This window comes from Mustela nigripes, chromosome 13, assembly GCF_022355385.1.
Source record: "Mustela nigripes isolate SB6536 chromosome 13, MUSNIG.SB6536, whole genome shotgun sequence".
Taxonomy (NCBI): Eukaryota; Metazoa; Chordata; class Mammalia; order Carnivora; family Mustelidae; genus Mustela; species Mustela nigripes.
In genome coordinates, this window is record NC_081569.1 from 29,959,099 (window position 1) to 29,978,477 (window position 19,379).

General features: G+C 54.7%; 1 protein-coding gene across 1 annotated transcript in view; it reads right to left on the minus strand.

Annotated features, from left to right (window-relative positions):
• Nucleotides 1-18,696, minus strand: part of CCDC33 (coiled-coil domain containing 33) — a 101,786-nt gene extending 83,090 nt beyond the window's left edge. The window contains exons 1-2 of the mRNA XM_059372066.1: nt 18,387-18,696; nt 16,891-17,255 (exon numbers count right to left, since the gene is read on the minus strand). Of these exons, the coding sequence (XP_059228049.1) occupies nt 16,891-17,255; nt 18,387-18,696 (675 nt within the window). The remainder of the gene's footprint in view (nt 1-16,890; nt 17,256-18,386) is intronic.
• Nucleotides 18,697-19,379: the final 683 nt, after the last annotated feature.

Consider the following 19,379-nt stretch of genomic DNA (forward strand, 5'->3'; position numbering starts at 1 on the left):
CTTCCTGGGGGGTTGACAAAGAAAGCTCAGGCTTCAGTTCTGGGCATGAGGCCAGCTGCCAGCCTGGAGCCTCCTGGTGAGGCCTGCAGGCTTGTGCCCGCTGGGCAGACTGGGCCCAGGGCCAGGGGGAGGCCTGGAGCGGGGGCCGTGGGCCAAGCTGTCTGCCTCTCCTTTCTGCCTTCCTACGTCTGGATGGGAATCTGTAGGCTTCCCTCAGAGATGTGCCTGCTTCAGAACTAATGCCCCCAACCGCCTCTTCAGTTTCCCAGCTGTATCATAAAGGTTTTGAGTTAAAAAATGGTCCTTCATGTTCCTTCTAGTGTCAGCATTTAAACTTGCATGGGAGTCACGATGGCTATGGCGGGTCCCTTTCCTAGATGGGGAAACAGGCTTGGGGAGACCAAAGCCTTTGTATCTGGGCACTGGGCTTAGCTAGCAGGCAGAGCTGGAAGGGGGCTGCAATCCGTCTCTCCACTTTGTGCAGTCTCTGCTCTGCATCAATAGTGTTCACTGGGTGTGCCAAGCTTTCTACAGGCCACAAGGTGCATGCCCTTGGGCTCACGAGCTGGGTAGCCAATATGTGTCAGGACTAGCCATAGGAGTTGAGGTAGTTGGAGGAGAAGAGGCTTTTCCAAGGATTACACACAAGTCCCAACTCATAAAGGAAAGAATTGGTCACTTTGATTGCATTTAAATATCCATACCAACTTCTATAATAATCCCCAATATACCACAATACAAAGAAAAGATAAACAAGAGAAAACATTCACCATATATATAGAAGAATGAATATTATTAACACACAGAGAACGCTGAAACCTCCAAGTGTCACCACAGAGGCACAGAAGATTCACCAAAGGAGAAATATGGATACATACTCCCGTATATAAATACACTATGAACTATGATTCTAGGGGATTCTACTCGGTCATTAAAACTGTTCTGCAAAGTTATGAATGAAACAAAATAAATGTGTCTCCTTCTCAGGGCTTCCATGCATGCCCCGTGGATCCCCAAATCCATCTTGAGTGGGAAGGTAGGAATGAGCTTCCGGACCAGCTGGCGGCTTAGGGCCTCTAGGCCAGGCTAGGGGGGGCCTGGTCCTGAGTGTGTGACATTCCATAAAGCAGCTGAAAGGGGGAAGAGCCCGCTGTGGGCAGAGAACACCAGGAACCAAAGACACCAAAGTCAAGTATGATAAAAGTAGAAACCACAGACGGAGGCGCCGGTAGCTACTTGGTGGGAGTCTAACTGCAAAGAAACTGTTCCCACGTTAGCAAGTGCCTGGTTGCTTGGGTCTTAGGTTGTTCTACCGTCCCTGTTGGTACTTGGCACAGTCGACAGCAGAGGTTCAGGCTTGCCAGTTAGCAGAGGGTAAGGGAAGCCTCATAGTGAACGGTCTGCAATTTTCTCAAAGATTAATTTATTTAATTTTTGGAACTGTTTGCATTTCACTGCTCTGAGATTGTAATCCCCTCCTGGCAGGGTCCTAGCTATTTATTAAGCACCTATAATGTGTCGGGGCTGTGCTGAGTGCTGGGGATACAGCAGCGATCACCACGGACAAGGGTCAGGCCAGGGCTGGAGGGGCGTAGGCCAGTGGAGCTTTGGCAGTCCCAAGGGCAGTGGCCTGGGAGTCTCCTAGAAGATCTGGGAGGGGGATGGTGAGCCATCTCAGTGGGGTCTCTGAGCCTTTATGAAAACAGCAAAAACTCCTTTCCAGGCTCTGGGGAGGTGGGGGGAGGTACAATATGCAGTTCAAGCTACATTTTTCTCTGGGTCGTGGCTAACCCAGGCAGAAAGAACCAGATAGGGTAGCAAGCATGCCAAATTTCTGCTCCCACATGGCCTAAGAGTATAGCGTGTCTGGAACCTTCAAGCACCCCAGAGACCACTTCGCTCTCCTTTTAGCAGCTGGGAAAACTGGGACCCAGAGAAGGGGAGCTTTTGTCATGACATAGAAACAAATAAAACAAGGGACTTTGAAGGAGAGATGAGCTCATGCAGGTGCATGACCCATGCCCCTAGGCCTCACCTTTTTCTTTTTCCGTCCCATCCTCTCGGGGGGCAGGAGTGTTTGGCCTTGTTTAACAATCTTGGGGACCAGTACCTGATATTGGTGGGCGCTTAGGCATCGGGTCTGCCCAGAAAGCCGGCCTGAGCACGTTGGAGCCTTTGGGGCTTGGCAAACAGTGTGGAGCGTCAGTGTTGTGTCTGGGGTGCCACACACCAGCGCTGGGATCTTGACAGGGGAAATGGGTGGGGAGGGGGATGGGCAGGTAGAGGCAGCCTGGAGTTTTCTCAGTAGCAAGACATTCTTCTCGTGGACTTGTCCTCAGGGCTCGGAGCCATGACCAGCTGCATAGGGGTCAACAGCTTGAACAACTGGCCCTTGGTACCCCCAAGAAGGTAAAGACAGGGGTGAGTCTCTCTGTCCAGACCTGGAAAAGCCCAGCGGGGTCACCTGGGGAACACTGTGTGACATCATAGGGAGGGCAGAAGTCACACAGGTAGAGTCCAGGAGTCATAGGGTGAAGGCTCAGAAGCCCTACTCCCTGTCTCTGGAGCTGGGTCCTGCCTGCTCTCTGGCATACTCAGTCCTCTCCGTCCCTGCTCTAGGTACCCCGAACAGCTCATCAACCAAGATTCCCCAGCGGCTCTGTAAGCCCAGCCCCGCTGCGGCGACCTAGACCCGACTCACAGGAAGTTACAATTTGGTTAATAACAACTATTTCTCTTGAAGAATCTGCAGCCATCCTGCCTCTCTGGGTGCCTGCAGTCTCACATTTGTTTATTAATAAACGCTAAGTTTGAGACAATGGTTTCCCCTTGGAGACTGGGTGGAAAGAGGGCAGAGAGAATGGGGAATAAGTAGATAGGCTATTATAATGTCTCTTGGTTAACGGGTGTTCATTATATTATCAAAAATAAATTACAAATGACTAAAGAGGACCACCAATGGTTCTGGGGTATGGACCCAATATTATGACTAATCCAATTCTGGGCTCCATAAGAAATCATTACAAAGATAGCAGTTCTTTTTAATGAGCACTTACTATGTGCCAGACATGGTTCTAAGTGCTTTTCTGCGTAGTCAGAGGGCAGAATAAGGAATGATTGGCCCTTGGCCTGGGGTGAGGTCTGCTCCAAAGAGAGGCTAGGTATGAACTGGGCCTGGAAGGGTGGTCAGGAAGCCTGGGCTAGCAAATATGAGATTTGGGGTACTGGGTGGGCTTGAGAGGTGTCAGACTCCTGTGGCCTGCCTCATTCTTCTGCCAGCTGTTTTGGACCCCATATTGAAGGTTCTTCCCATTTTCCTGGGTGTGGGGACCAAGCACTGGCCTACCATGGCAGCAAGAGGCAGGAGCTTATGGCTTTGCGGAGGCCTGCTCCTTCCCCATCCACCTCTAGTCTAGAGAAAGGCAGGGAGCATGTGGCTCTCCCCAATTTAGAGACAGAAAAACTGAGGCCTCACCTATGATTGGAATTGTAAAGATCAGCTAAGGTCATCCAGATGGCTGGGGATGAAAGCGGGGAGTCCCGCTCCCAGTTTTCTCCCTCCCAGGCCTGCCGAGGGTGGTGCTCTGTCTCCTAGGCCGGTAATGTCACCAGTAGTCAGGCGCACCACGTATGGGGAATGTCTTGGTGATGGTTCCCCAGCCACCCTGGGGTGCCTCCTCCTTCCTGTTAGTTTCCAAGGCTGCAGCAGCAGATTGGGGAGGGGACCAGTGCTGCCCCAGGGCCTATGTGAACCATTCGTGCTCCAGTTCAGAGGCCAGTGGGGAAATTCCGGAGCCAAGTTTAAGGAGGTTCTGTGACTCTCAGAGCTTCAAGAGGGCTCCTCAAATTCTGCCCCTTCCCTGCCTCACCGTGGCCCCTGAGGCTGCCTGGCCTGGACTCAGCTCTGGGTTCCCCTCCAGCTGCCCTAGAAGGCATCTGAGCTTTATGCCCCTGGAGCCCCAGCCTATTGGCCTTCCTGCCTAGGAAGGAAATAATGCAACTGGATACTGGTTCCAGGAGGTCTGGCTCCCGAGTGCTATGAGCCCCGTGCACTCAGCAGCCACCAGAAGGGCTTCCTACCACCTCACTCGAGGGCTGCCCAGTTCCCTGGGCCAGGGACCCCTGGGACACTCACTCCCGTGCCACAGGAACCTTCCCCCCAGAACTGCTTCCTCCTGGCCAGTGAGACAGCCATCAGCCCGGGACTGCGTGCGGCTTTGCTACTTGACCACACTGTGACCGCCCCCCCAACCTCTCTCCCTGCCTGCCCAACTCCTCCTCTTGCCTCATCGCCCTTCCCTGGTAAGGGGAGCCCTGCCTCCCCGAGCCAAGGGCAATGAGCCTGCTCCCCCAATGCCTAGGGGCCAGTGCCATGCTTTGAAGACTCAGAAAGTTTCCAGTGTGAGGAGTAATGGGTGATCTCATAGCTAATAGGTAACCATCCCTGCCTCCCCGGGAGAGAACACTTGGAGCAGCCTCGTGGCCAGGCCGGGGTGGTTAAATACAGCCATTTAGGGAGCGCACAGCTGTGGAGGGCTGGGCTGGATCTGAGGCTGGCTCTTGGGGAAGGAGGGGTCCTGCTCCCCTCAATGGCTCTACACACCCCTGACACCTCCATCCTGCTACTCTTCCCCTCCTCCACTCCTCCCCACCCCGCACCACTCTCTCTGTATTTTGTTCAGGCCAATGTATTGGGCTTTGGGCAAAGGCAAAGGATGATGGGAAACGGAGCATGATTTTGTAGCAAACAGCAGCTTATAGCTGTGTGACCTTGGTTCAACATACTAACCCTCTCTGAGCTCTGGCATCCCTCCTTATACAGTGGGGAAATTGGCGCTGCTATGAGGACTGAAAGAGGCAATGAGGGTACTGCACTGGCACTGAGTCTCAGCGGGGTGCTCCAAAAATGCTCCTCCTTTTCCTTGCTGAGCAAACTGGGACCTGGCAGCTTCTCCCCAGCACACCCGGGCCAGAGAAGCAAACACTGTCTGTGTGCACACCTCTGCCAGTGCTCTAGCCTTTCCATCCCACCTCCCCCGCTCCTCCAGTATTCCAGGCCCAGTCTTCCCACTTCTGCAGACTCACTCTGTGCCCCGCTGCCAGGCCTGTTCCCACAGCCACGCCTTTCTCCAGGCAGCCCCCACACCAGAAACGGCTCCTGCTCTCCTCCCTCGTTTCAATTTGTCCTTAGGGTCCGGCTCAAGACACTTCCTCCAGGGACACCTGGGTGGCTCAGTGGGTTAAAGCCTCTGCCTTTAGCTCAGGTCATGATCCCAGGGTCCTGGGATTGAGCCCCACATCGGGCTCTCTGCTCAGTGGGGAGCCTGTTTCCTTTTTTCTCTGCCTGCTTCTCTGCCTATTTGTGATCTCCATCTGTCAAATAAAATCTTGAAAAAAAAAAAAGAAAAAAACAGACACTTCCTCCAGGAAGCCTTCCTGACTCCCTTCATCCCCTGCTCTGAACGGTCCTCTTTGCAGAGTTCGCCCTTCACAGGTCATAAGCCTGAGGAAGAGAGGAAGCAAGGCAGCTCTCTTCCAGAGTCTCTATTCCCCAAGCGCCCGGCCTGTCCCCTCAGCCAGAGTGGTGTATACAACAGGGGCTCGCTGGTTGGCTGAAGGAGGGCTGACTTCAGGACGGCCCCTCCTTTTCTTACAGTAAACACACAGGCTGCCTCCCCTTGCCCTGGGCTCAGCTCTGCCTTGCAGAGGGCGTCTGGGCAAGTCCCTGGGCCCATCAGGGCTGCAACTCCCCACCTGCCAAGCAGAGGCTAACCCACCTTGTCGGGGCAGGTGTCCAGCACAGGGCAGGTGGTGCTGAACCTGGCCTCCTCCACAAGCACTCCAGAGTGTGCTGACCTGAGCCTCTGTGGCCCCAGCTTCACAACAGGGGGCTTGGGGTGCTTGTCAGGGGTGTGCTGTCCTCCTTCCCGGCTCAGCAGGCATGTTTATTGACTGCCTTGTTGAAGGAAGCCTCTCAGCGTCGGTAACCAGAGTTCTCGTGGGGGGCCGTCCAGGGCCCATCCTCCCATCATGAATCACTTTGCTAAAGATGCAACGTGGCTTTGGGGCATTTTTCTTTGGAAAAAAATCAATAACTCGTTAACAAAGAACTAAATAAAGGGGTAAGCAATGAAGGCCACCAGCCGTTCCCTTCCTTCAGAGAGCGCAGAAGCCAGATCTGCCAAGACGGGGTGGGGGGTCCACTCAGGGTTCACTCAGGCTTGGGAAGCAGGAGGCTCACCCCTCAGCCCAGCTCTTCCAACCCACAAATCTGACTGAGTCCCACCTCTGCCTCCGTAAACACTTCAGGAGGGCCCCACTGCTCCCAGGAGAGATTCAGATTCTCCCACAAGACCCCTGAAGGCCTCCAGGTCTGCTCGTCCAGGCCTCTCCAGTCTTGTGGCAGCCGATCCCTGCCTCACACCCATGCTCCAACCATATCGTAAGCCTATGGTCTCCTGAATGGGCTCTGAGCTCTCCAGCTTCCTGGTCCTCACATATGCGGTTCCATCTGCCTGGACTGTCCTCCTCCCTCTGCCAGCCTGAATAATTCATGAAGCTTCTTCAAGACACAAATGGAACAACATCCAGCGAATCTTCCCTGAAACCTGCTTCTGCTGCCATCCCCACTCAGGGGCATTGGATCCATAGCCCATAGGCCTCTCTGTGCCCAGGCTCATACCTGCTATTCTTTTCTGGGAGAGGGTCTCTCTCCTCTGAGGACAGAGATTATGCCTGGTGGTCCCTCCTCCGGGCCCAGGCTGTTTCCTGACATGAAGCTGGTGCCAGGTGTGTGCTCACTGGATGAATGAGGGATGACATTAACATCAGATGCCTTCCTCCTCCCTGTGGTCCTCAGAAGCCCCCACTTTAGCCTAGGATAATGGTGCCTGCCCCCTAGATAACCCCCTTCCTCCAGGGTCCAAGCTCTCAGTGGTTTTCTCCCCTTACTAGGGCACAAATGGTTGGTGTGTGAGCCTCATATTCAAAGCTAATAATTAACAAGCACTTGTTACGAGGCCGGCCCTCCTCCACACATTTGGCATACATTCGCTCAGTTGTCACAACTACTCATGAGGTAGGTACTACTCTAGTTCCCATTTCACAGATGAGAACACAGAGGCAGGGCATTGAGCAGAAAGGCCGAACTTCAAAGCCAGGCCATCTGTTTGCACAGTGTGTTTGTAACCACAGCCCTGGCCCTTATGGATGAGCTTGTAGGGAGTCTGGGGGGCCTGCCCTGCTGCTGGGATGAGCCAGCTGGCATGAGGAGCTCTGGTTACAGGAAACTGCTTATGCAGACCTAGTGGGCCTGGGATCCCTGATTCCCCCCCTTCTCTGATTCCCTGCTCAGTGCCCGGTCCCTCGCCCACACCCCCACACCGCCCACCGTCTCTACCAGAGAGCACAGCCTCTGGCCCTAATCTCATTTGAGGCCATGAAATCGCATTTGCAGCGTATTAATGCGGCACAGGCGGGCCCAGCCCTGCCTGTCTCCTGGAGGACAGGAGCCTGCAAAGCAATCTCTCGGGGAGGCGGCGCCCGGAACACCCGCCGACAAAAAGCAATTATGTTTTAAGAGGAAGATTAAAATAATATCTCTCCACCCCCCACCCCCATGCCCACCAGAGGGCCTCTGCTCCTCTCTGCGAGGCCCCCACCGCCTCCCAGCAGATTCAAGGGCAGGCTTCCTGCTGGGGGAGGGGTGGGAGCAGACTCAGCCCTCTCTCTCCTGGGTGTGCCCCATGGCTGGCCCCTCAACGGGCCCTGTTCCCACCCTTTATCTCCCCCAAGTTCCCAAAGGAAAGCACGACTCTCTCAAGCCTCTGGGCCTTCGCCTAAGCTGTTCCTTCCCCCTTGGAATGCAGCCCTCCCGCCCTTATCTGGCAAGCCGCCACTCACCAGGCTCAAGGATCATAGCTAATGTTCTGTGGGCATTTAGTATACTCTTTCAATTTACTGCATATTCAAGTCAACAATCCCGTCAGGGGAGCCCTACCATCTCCCAAATGACAGAGGAAGAAAGAAGGCACAGAGGGGTTAAGTCCTGGTGCTGGAAGGCGGCAGAGCAGGGGTTTAAGGACAAGTCTTCAGTCTTTCCCCCAGGGTGGGCCCAGTGGCTTCCCCTCGAACATCTAATGGCCATAGTGGCCTCGCTATGCTCTCCTGTCTCCTGGAGAGCTCTGAGAGGCCAGGCCTGGCACAGAGTCAGAGCTTCACACACAGTTCTTGTGTAGAGGAAGCATGTACCTCCTCGCAGTGGCAAAAGGGCTGCGAGTGTGAATCCCGCATGCCCCTGCCTCCGAGGTTGGATCCACTTTCCCCTCTGTCTCCATTCTGGAAGTCTTTGGAATCTCCTCTCCTCCAGGAAAGGCTCCCAAATTACAGTCAGGCTAGCAGACGATTTAAGCCTCACAATCACGCTGCAAAGTCAGCATTATTACCCCCTCACAGAGGAGAAAGCAAAGGGTCAGAAAAGTGACTTGATCAGGAACACCCAGTATGGGGCAGAGACTGGGCTCTGAGGCCAAAGTCCCATGTTTATCTCCTGCACCTTCTCGGTTGTCTATAATTTTCTTTCCCCCCTGGGATTGGGAAAGGGCTGGATTCTGTCCTGGGACTGTTTATGCAACACTTTTTTTCTTAGTGTCATCTATCAATTCCAGTGGGTCCGGAAGGGTTGCCTGGGGACTCTGAGCCACTGAGAGCCCCAACTCCATCCTCAGTCCTGCTCCCAAACCACCCAGCACCATGTGTACAATGACTGGTTGGGGTCAATTTAAGACTCAGGAATCCGTCTTGGCTGGACTTGGTGCCATATGGGGGCCACCAGAAAACACCTGTTCCCCCAAACTGCTTCCCCTCGATCCTGACATGTCATCTAGAAAGCCCATTGAAGTAGGAGTCTCCCTGGCAAAGAATGCACGGCAAGTCATTCCTGCCACTGTGCTGCTTACTGAGCCTGAGAAACCCAAATATGGGGGTGGGGGGCTGAATTCTAGCCTGGCTTTGCTACTGATGCAATGGGAAGCCTTAGGTAGGCCATTCATCTCCTTTAAGGGCTCAGTTTCCTGCTCCAGAAAATGGACATTATGAAAGCTACCCGTCCCCTCCCAAGACCGTTATGATACTTCAGAGGACGTCACGAGTCCCCCCTTCACCAGCCTGGCTCAGAGCAGCCCAGGCAAATAGGTGACGGCAGAGGGCTCGGGGTCCACGGAGCCGGCACACCGGCCCTCCGTTCCCTTGGTATCCCTGCAACTCCCCATCCCACAAACATGCCCTCCCCATTTCTTCCGTTCTCTCTGTTTGCTGTTCCCTCACAGTCCTCCACGTTCCTGCTGCCACACCTTTGCTCACCTTTTCCTCTCCACTCGAAAACCATTCTGCCCAATCTCTCTCGGAATCCCACCCATGCTTTGAGGCAGGGATCAGAGTCCCCCTGACATTTGTGAAGTGGGCCTTCATAAAGCAGACAATTTCCAACCTCTTCCTCACCTGACTTCACCACCTCACCGTCAGTAGGCACTGCTCTGCCCATGGTACAGGTGAGGAACTTGAGGCCCTTTGAGGTCAAGTGATTCACTCCAAGTTACAACTAAGAAACTAAGAAACTGCAACTAAAATATAGGGTCCTAGACCAAGGTCTTCTGAGTCCTGGCCAGAAGTGGTTTTCCTATGGCAGACCGAGTCCTTGTAGCACGCAGTCATGCCACCATTTCCTCGTCAGGTCCCAGCAGCCCTCACGGTCATCTTGGAGAGCCACTGTCCTCCTATTGCCTCTCCTTACCCAGCCTGGTGGCCCCCCAAGGCCTGAGGGGATACAGCTACCTTGTTTGCTGCTGGGGGAATGGATGAACAGGCAGACGGATGGATGGACAGACGGATGGATGGATGAGAACCACCGGCCCAGAGAGGCTGGACTATGGAACTCTAGGGCAGGCTGTCAGATCCGCATGGAAGAGGGAAGGCCCCACTCACTCTCCATCTGTCTGTGGAAGGGGCTGATCCCTGCTGGCCTCAGCTGCTCCTGAGCCCAGGACCCCTGCAGAACGAGGACCAGGCCTGACAGGCCAACCCCTGATCTGGCCCAGGTCAGGCTGGCTGGGTCCTGTCAGTGTTCTTCCCCGCAGCCCTCTCCCATCCACTGTTTTATTAAAGATCAGTCCTGTAAGATTGGTTTCACACACAGTTCTAATTTCACCTCATACATCGCATATGCCATGTCCCCAAGACTCTTTCTTCTCTGGTAGAGGCTGCACTTGGGGGGCTCTGTACAGAGATGAAGCCAGGAAAGTCCAAGGAGGTGCAGCTCTGGGTGTGAAAGTGCGTGAACGTCGCTGAGTTGCTGTGGCTCTCTCTTTGTGATGGGGAGGGTCTCTGTGCGTCCAGGATGTGAGGGGGGGGGGCGTGTCTGTGTACATTCACATATCCGTGAGGGTGTCTGTGTTCGGGAGTGTCTGCTGGGGACACATCCACCTTCCAGGGGTATGAGTGAAGGAGAAAAGCAAAAGATGACCATCAAAGGCCAGATAACTAGACCCTCCCGCCCCTCCTCCCTTCTTACTTCACTGGGAAGGTAATTTCTGGAAATGAGAAGCCCACCACCATTCCCTCCCCTGGGCTAGCTGGAAGGACAGATCAGAGGCAGGCACCCCCTTCCGTTTCATCTCCCCCTCACCAGACACATCTCTCTCTCTCACACACACACACACACACACACACACAGCCTCCAAGATGTGTGAGTCAGCAGTAGCCCCTGGCTAGTGTGAGGGAAGACAGAGACGGGGGAGGGCAGCCTGTTAATGGAAGGCTAGCACCGGGGCTGGGCTGGCCTTCTCCAGGTCCCAGGGTGGAGGGCTCACAAGTTCTCATCACCCCTCCCATGGGAGGCCCAGCCAGGCAAGAAGGAGCAGCCCTATTTTCGAGATGCAGAGCCTGAGGCCCGAACCAGCGGTTTTGCCCGATCTAGACATCACTTATTTTACACTTCCTGCAAGGCAGGGCCAACGGTAAGCTAGCTCATTTCTCTTCCCAGTCACAGAGGACATGGGGAGCGCTCTCCTCCATTTTACAGATGTGGAAACGGAGGCCGAGGGAAGTTATGTAATCCACACAAGGCCACACAGCTGCCAAACAGATGGCGGAGACTGATCCGAACCCAGGTCTGTCTGACCCCAGCCCACCTGCCTCTCACTGTCAGCTACCTGAACCCCAGACTTCTTCCACCCCACTCTGCTGAGCTCCGGAACCTGGGTAGGACTCCATAGGCATACAGAGGGGACTTGGAAATCAGACTGGGTGGGCCCGAGGGACAGGCTTGACAAAGACATAAATATGGGACCCCTGCATTTTCAGGTCTTATCCCCCGTGTCCAGGGAGCTCTGAGCTCTCCTTCAAAGGTCCCTGCGGATACGGACACAGTCTTTCAGTGCCACGGAAGAAGGAGAGGGGCCATCAGGCGGCCTGGAGGGTGATTGTGGTACATTTAGCTGATGGCCTTTCTCTTCCTGAGGGGGCTGGTCCTTTCCTTGCCCCTGGGCCAGCTCCAGCCAACCCTGCCTCTCCTGCCAGCCTCAGCTCTCCATCACTGGCGGGCGAGGTTTGCACCCCTCCCCGTGTGGGTGACAGCGCTCTCTGGGAACGCCTTGACAGAGCCTTTGTTCCCCTGAAATAAAAGAAAATCGAGCTACAAAGGGAAACCTCAGGTAGCTTTTAACGGGGGCTCAGCTGCCTGAGGCACAGTGTGTTTAAGCTGGAGGCAGTTGTCACAGGAGCAGAAGGGGGAGCTGCCTGCAATCCCCCTCCCCCGCCTCCCGCCCCCCATCAAGTTTACTCAAGGAAAAGGCTCTTCCAAATAGCCACAGAGGAGGAAATCAATGAAAATTGATAGAGAAACATAAAGCAGCTGTCCGCCTGGGTGTGTGTGTGTGTTTGTGTGCATGCGTGTGTGCAGCAAGACCATGCTGCCTGGACCCAGGCTGACCTGCCCGGGGCCAGGAAGGCCAGGGGCTGGGAGTCGCTCCAGCGCTCCAGCCAAGAGCCGCTAGAGGGGCGCTGGTGGCTGGGGGAGGGGCAGCAGCCAAGTCTCACTCGAGTTAAGAGAGAGATTAATATATTCAATCCGCTCAGGGTAATTGAGGGAACAATTGGAGTGTTTTTCTAAAGCCTATAAAACTGCCTCATTTGCAAGGAGGAGCTGACCTGCTCCAATCCCCAGTATTTGATGGAGCTCCGGAAGGGAGGGAGGGAGGAGGGGCGACAGGGCGATCCCCGACAGGGTGATCCCCGCACGGAGGGACTAGGGACAATAGCCTGGGAGGGGTCCAGCAGGTCTAACCTGTTCTCACCTTTCCCACCTCCCACCTCTTAGTAGCTGCCGGAGCACTGCTTTCTGGAACCTCTGTTTCCCCACCTGTGAAATGGGCCCTGAGCATCCTCCTCCAACAGAGAAGTGGGAGGGAGTAGCAGAAGGGGAGTTTTCTCGAGGTTCGGGAAGCCGACTGGGGGAGGCACCAAAGGTCTGACACTGAGACGAAGAGGCTTGAGCAAAGGAAGGGACACTGGGAGCAAAGAGGTGCCCAGGTCCCCCCAGCAGGCCAGATCCCCACCCCCGCCGTGAGATGAACGGGGCAGTAAAGTTAATTAAATCCACATTGTGAGCCTTTCTAGGCTTGAACCATTCCAGTCTCCAGGGCAATAGAAACTGCGTCTGCAATGGTGAGCCATAAAAGGCACGATGAATTTAAAAGAGTAAAGAGGGGAGGAGAGTGAAGACGTGAAGTGCGCTGGCCGGAGGCAGAAAGCCGGTGCTGAGGACGGGGAGGGTGCCGGCCGGGAGTGCTGCCCCAGTGGGGATCCTGGGGATCGGAGAGGGTGTGGGAGGGGAGAACTGAAAGGAGAGGTGGAAAGAGACTGGGAGGGAGGGAACAAAGGGAGAGAGCCAGAGCCAGAGGTGTGGGGACAGAGGGCAGAGGGGACCCGGCAGGGCCAGCCACTGCCAGCTCCGTTCCCCTCTACTTCTCCTTAATGAAAGCCCCAGCCTGCTGATGCCAAAGCCACAGTCAGAAGCCACAGGCTTGGAGCCAGGTGCTCAGCATTTGGTGATTGCTTTATTAGCTTTTTCTTCTCTTTTTTCCCCCTCCGGGGCAAAAAGGGAAAAAAAAAAAAAAGGTGTTTTAAATGGAAAGAATACGAAAAAAGACCCTTGAAAGCGTCATTTAAAAGGCTCCTGGGGAACAGAATCGTTTCCATGAAACAAAACTGTGATTGTTTGGAAGAGGTAAATGCAGGGCAGGAGTGGGGGGAGGGAGTCCCCCACACCTTCCCCTCCCCAGCTCCCGCTCCAGTGGGAGGATGCTCGCTGGCTTGCAGAGTGAAGGAGCCCCCAAGACTGCTCCCAGAGCTATAAGCAAGGCATTTTTAAGTTCATGTTTCCAGAAATTTCATCACTCGGAATTTCCAGCCCAAGATTTCTCTCTGGAACAGCTCTGTTTGTGGGAATTTGTCCTTAAACCTTCAGGATCTCTTAGAGAGGTCCAGTGAGCGATGCGGCCCCTGAGGGCTCTGCGGCTTCAGGCCCAAGGCTGTGGTGGTCTCCCCTGCCCTCCAACCCCCCAGGAGGCCTTGTGCCCCCATTAAAAAAAATTGAGCCGGAGTCATGACCTGACACTGTGGCCTGCCCCTTTGCTGCCTCCCTCACCTTCCAGGACCCTCTCTGCCCAGCACGGGTCAGGCCACCCTCATTCTGGTCAGATAAACTCCCTTTTACTCTGGGGGAAGAAGGCCTTGGGGGTACTAGGGTGGCACAGCCATGTGGTCTTAAACCTGGCAAGAAGATAAGGAGGGAGTGTCAGAGGACAGGATGAGTCTGGTGGAACTCTGCCCACAAAGAGAGTCACTAAGGACCCCGAGATCCATGCATGAGGAGACTCCTCCACTGTAGCCCCTGCCTGTGCGCCCCAGTCTCCCATCCCTGGGTCAGGGGACTGGGGAGTGATCTCTAACCTGGAGTTGGGCTGTACCCGCTGGAAATATTTGCAGGGGCTATGCCCTTGCCCCACAGCACACAGGGGGAAAGTTGAGGACTGGAGAAGGGAAGGTGTTCACTGTCCACATAATGTGAGTGTGGGGGGAATGATGGTCCCGGCAGAGTCTCGGGATTGTGGAAATGCTGTGGCCAGCTTTCGTGTGTCATTTTTGGCTCTGAACCCTGTGGGCCATGGCTGAGGAGCATGGTGGTTCAGAGTCAAAGTCAGTCACTAACGCTCCCTTGGAGACCCGCCCCCTGCTACCGGCTCCCTCTTGATCATTTCATTCCTAATTCCCTGCCTTCTGCCCCTTACTCCACATTCATCCCATGACCATGATCAGTTCTGGTTTAAAAACTGACACACAAGTTGGAGAACAACTTGAGAGTTTGAAATAAAGTTGTAAATTGAATAGATTCAATGGTTGAAATGCCTGATGCAGACAAGACTGAAGATATTCTGGAAGGAACAAAATCAATGCAGAGAAGGCTTCCTGGAGGAAGTGACCTTGAGCCCAGAAATCCATTCCTGGCCCTGAACTGAATGCAGTGAATGCAGTCTCCTCTCTCCATCCTTCCGGCTCACTGCCTCTTCTCATCACCCACCCTACCCCCACCTTCAACTGTCTTTCTCGCCTCTTCAGTTGAGAGCCCAAGAGAACTGGGTGAAGACCTTCCCTTCTGGGTTCCATTTTCCCCATCTGCAAAGAAGGGAGGGAGGGGGGTTTCAAGGATCCCCGTGGTTCTAGGCCACAACCACTTCCCCAGGGAGCGGGCCACAGGAAGGCAGGACCGCCTGTGGCTCCAACCCCAGTCTTGCTGCTATCCTTCTAACTGTGTCTTTGAGCCTCCAAGTCCCAGCTCCAGAAATGTGCCTGCTTTCCTCCTTCACCTGAGCTGAAAGAAGGCAGCCCCTTTCCTCTGAAGGACCCCGCGGCATTGTCTGTCCCCCACCAATTTCCTGGCCCTGTCCTCAGGGTTGTGATTGCTGACCCCCCAGGAGGGAAGCTATTTTCCTCTCCCTTGAAAGCCATTTTCTTGTCTTGGTGGAAGCAGACATCTGACACTTTAAGAGGGAGAATGGCAGGGAGATGATGGCATTAAATAACAGAAATTAGAGCTGCTGAGGATGGCTCTGCCACCCCAAGGCCCCCCTTCTCTGCAGCCGCCGCCGCACCACCCCCAGCAAACGGGCTGTGGGGTGGGGGTGGGGGGCTGGCTCAGGCTGGTCACAGAGAGCAGGGGACCACTCCTCCCTGAGCTCTGTGCCTCTGGTGTATGTATCTAGCCCCATGAAAAACTAGGACAGAGGGGCCAGGGGCCCGAAGTCAAGGAGCTTGGAGTCTGAGAGAGGAGAATGTCACGTAAGGACCCAGGGATGCTCCAACTCCCTCACAAGCAGTGTTCTCAGCCCTCAGCCTACAGTAGGTGTCAGAAGTACTTGTTCATTTTTTTTTTACCAGTATTTATTAATGGACTAACCAATGAATTGAATGAATGAATGAACAGAGGTCAAAGTGGTCCCTGTAACAGGCTGAGACCCGGCAAGAGAAACTGGCCGCTGGGTTCCTTCCAGTTCTCCAGGCACGTGCTGCCGGATCTCTGTCCAAACCACAGCTCATGGTGTCTCTTTCTCCCGAACTTTCTCCCCCCTTGCCTCCTGAATCGAATATCCAACTTGCTCTTTTGCCATCTTACCGTGATCACCTCCTCTTTCCCCAGCCCATCAGCCCTCCCTGAACTCGATCAGCCCACTACCCTGGGCTCCATGGCAGCCCCAGACCACAGCACTGCCCACCACCCGAGAGAGGTGCTGCAGGAAAAGCCAGGCACCTTCGGCTCCAACCTCAGCTCCAACTCCTGCTGCCAGCTAGACCCTTTCCCTCTTCTCGGCCAGCTTATTCTGGTCCCTCCTCCTGGAATACCTTCCCCAGAGCCCGGAACTAGTAGAGGGTCTGACAGAGTCAGCACTTGAATGGGTGAATGAATGAATGAAAGACTCATCTCCCAAATGACAGCTTTTCTGAGGAGTGTAGCCTATGCACTCCCTCACCAGAGCACCCCTTCCAGCACAGGCCTCACAGGACTATACAGTGGCCACACTGTGTCCACTGTCTTCCAGCTAGGTGGCACCGTGAGCTCTGGGACTGACCTAGCTTTGGATCCCATGCACCCGTGTAGAGTCCCCCAGGAAATGTCGTTGGTATTAATTGGAATCAAGCATCGTGGGGCATATCCTCAGTTTCACTGCCCATGAAATGGGCTGCTGCTTGCTCTACTAGGTTTCACCTCTGCTGGCTTAGAGGCTCACCAGACACACCGCCTGGCTGCAGGATGACAACCACATTGGGAAAGCCTCCTTTGGCTTGGACAAGGACAGGACTCTCTTACTTGGGTCTGAGGCTGCCAGGATCCCGGTTCAGGGCTGAGTCCCTCCTGGCCATGGTGGGAGCTGGAGGGGTTTGAAGGTGGACGTGGACGCACACAGACTTCTGTCTTGTGGTCACTTCGGGCCTCCTTCAAAACATAGTAACAACACATGAGACTGAGCTTGGGTACTAAAGGCTCTCAGGGGACACTCATCCACTGGTCAAAAGGAACCCCTCACAGTGGTGTCCCTTCTCTGTGTGGGCTTTGCCCCATTTTTCTGTCATCCCCTTCACACTAAGACTTCCTGCCTCCACCCTCACTCAAAGGCTGATGCAGTTTCCCCAGAACTGAATGAGGCCATCCTAAGAAGTTCTGCGGCTCTGCTCAGTAAGATTGGGGGACAGTCAGGCTTATCAGAGACTCTGGGTTTTCTAATAGGGGGTTGGGGGAGGGGAGGCCAGAACCTGAGGTGGGTCCCAACGAACACCCACCTGCAGCCCAGGCAGCTGGGGCTCTGGGAGGGGTGACATGGGTTCTGGCGAGACGGTCCCCAGGGGGCAGTTGGGGGCTGGAGGCTGAGGGCCCTGGTGCTCTCGGAAAGCCACGCTGTAGGCCAGGCCCCCGCAGTGGCGGGCTGTGGTGTCAGCACTGGCACGCAGCAGGGCCAGGCTGCCGCGGTAGCAGTACAGGTCCTCGTGCTCCCGCGCCCACAGGTTCATGCGGGGTTGGTCCGGGCGCGGGAAGACCGGGAAGATGGCCTCGCCCACCTTCTGGGCGGGGCGTCCTGAGACCCCGCCCAGCCGCAGCGCCTCTACCCGAAGATGCGCGTCGTGCTGCCAGTCGTTCTTGCAGAACCCTGGAGAGGGGAGGTGTGGGGTCAGCGGCAGGGTCTGGGGACTCCCTGCCTGCCCCGGGTGGGGGTAGGAATGACTGGCAGGGCCCTCGGGGAAACCTGCCCTTTGAGTGGGAGTGGGCTTGGCTAAGCTTTCCCATCATTCTCATCCCAGATGATGCCTTGACACGGGGCCCTACCTCTCACCCTTCTTTCTGCCAATGCGGGGATGGCGGGGCTCTTAGCCACCGACATGGTCCCGAGTACCCCTACGTGGAGGGAAGAGTTCAACCTGTCCCTGATCACTGGCCACCTGAAGGCCTGGGACTTGGTTTCCCCGTTCCCTCACATCCTTCCTCCTCCAGGAAGCCCACCTACATGGCTTCGCAGTCTAGGTGTGGATCTTCTACTCCTTCCAGACCACTTAACTGCTCTCTGTTTGAGATGCCCACCTCTGTACCTAATCTGGAAACTACTGAAGGCGGGATGCGGGTCTCCACCTCTCTGCCCACCCCCATACCTGCAGTCTAGTGGTGTTCGAGGCTGAGCACTCAGGACCCTGGCTCCAGTGTTACTCAGTGTGACATCCAGCAGGACTTCCCCCAAACCTGCTGGGTACTCAGCTCTTGTAAATTTACAAAGCCATTCCTCATCTGTCCTTTTATTTTATTTTTTTAAAAGATTTTATTTGACAGAGGCATAGCAAGATAGAGAACATAAGCAGGAGTGTTCGCATCAGCAGCACATATACTAAAACTAGAACACAAGCAGAAGGAGTGGGAGAGGAAGAAGCCGGTTTCTCGCTGAGCAGGGAACCCGATGCGGAACTCGATCCCAGGACTCTGGGATCATGACCTGAGCCGAAGGCAGATGCCTAATGACTGAGCCACCCAGGCTCCTCCTCATCTGTCCTTTTATTTCCTCCTCACCCAACCTGTGTGACCAGCATCAGTGTCCCCCTGCCACACTGAAGGAGGCAGGGGCTCATGGAGTGTCGGCATTTGTCCAAGATCACACAGACAGAACTTTGGGATCCAATCTGAAGTTCTGACCCTGACCCTCCCAGGTTCCCTGAGCCTCCCTGGGGTCCCTGACTGGTGGGGGCAAGAGTTAATAGGACCCTTCTCTCCCCGAAACCACCACCGTACTTCGTACCTTTGGGCAAAGTAAAGACAAACTTGTTCCTGGTGAGGGTGAGGCTCTGGCCAGGATCCTGCTGCTCGATGATGTCAGTGACAACAGAGCAGGTAGGGAGGGGATCCCCATCATTTACCTGCAACTGTACCCCAGCCCCAGAGCCAGCCTGCAGGGGGTTCTCAGCTGTCAGCCGCAGAGCATATCTGCCCTCCTCGTTAAACCCCACACTTAAGACTTCAAATTCCAGATCCAGTATCTTCTCCTCAGCCTTCAGCCTCTGGCTTTGCAGGGATGCAGGGACCCAGGGTTCAGGCCCCCTGAAGGCCATGAACTTGCTGGGGACTGACCCCCAGGCTGAGCACTGCCCCCTTCCTCCCACAGCCCCAGCCTGAGCCCAGTCTGAAAACCTGTACACTGGGTGCTCCTCAGGGTTATGCCCCAGCCCTTTCTGTTTGTTTGAGGAGAAACCAGGTAACAAGCCAGGAAGCTGGATCGGTCGTGGGGGAACAAAGGCTGACATTGATCCCTCCCTTTTAGCCTTTGTTCATTCAACAAATATTTATTGAGCATCTAATGTGTGCCAGGCACCATCTTAGGCATTTCTAATATAGCAGTGAAACAAATGAAGGTTCCTGCCCTCCTGAAGTTTCTCTTCTATTGGGGAAGGGAGATTGGGACAGATAGAAACAGACACAAAATAGAGGAAATAAGTAAATTATAATATATATTAGAAGATGATGATTCTGCGAGAGAACTCGTGCAGGGTCAGGGATGAGGAATACTGGTGTGGAGAGCATAGGATATGAGGTTCTCAGGACTTTCCATTTCTGGGAGAGCCTTTCTCTATATGCCTATTCATTCCCAAGAATTGGTGAATTGGGAGGAGTCTCAAGGGAAGAGGGACAGTGTTTGTTCTCTGGGAGCATGGCCTTAGCACCTGCCTCTGGAACCAGTCTGACCTTGTAATCAAAACTCACAATATCGGGCACAGCTTCACTTTATAGAGAGCCC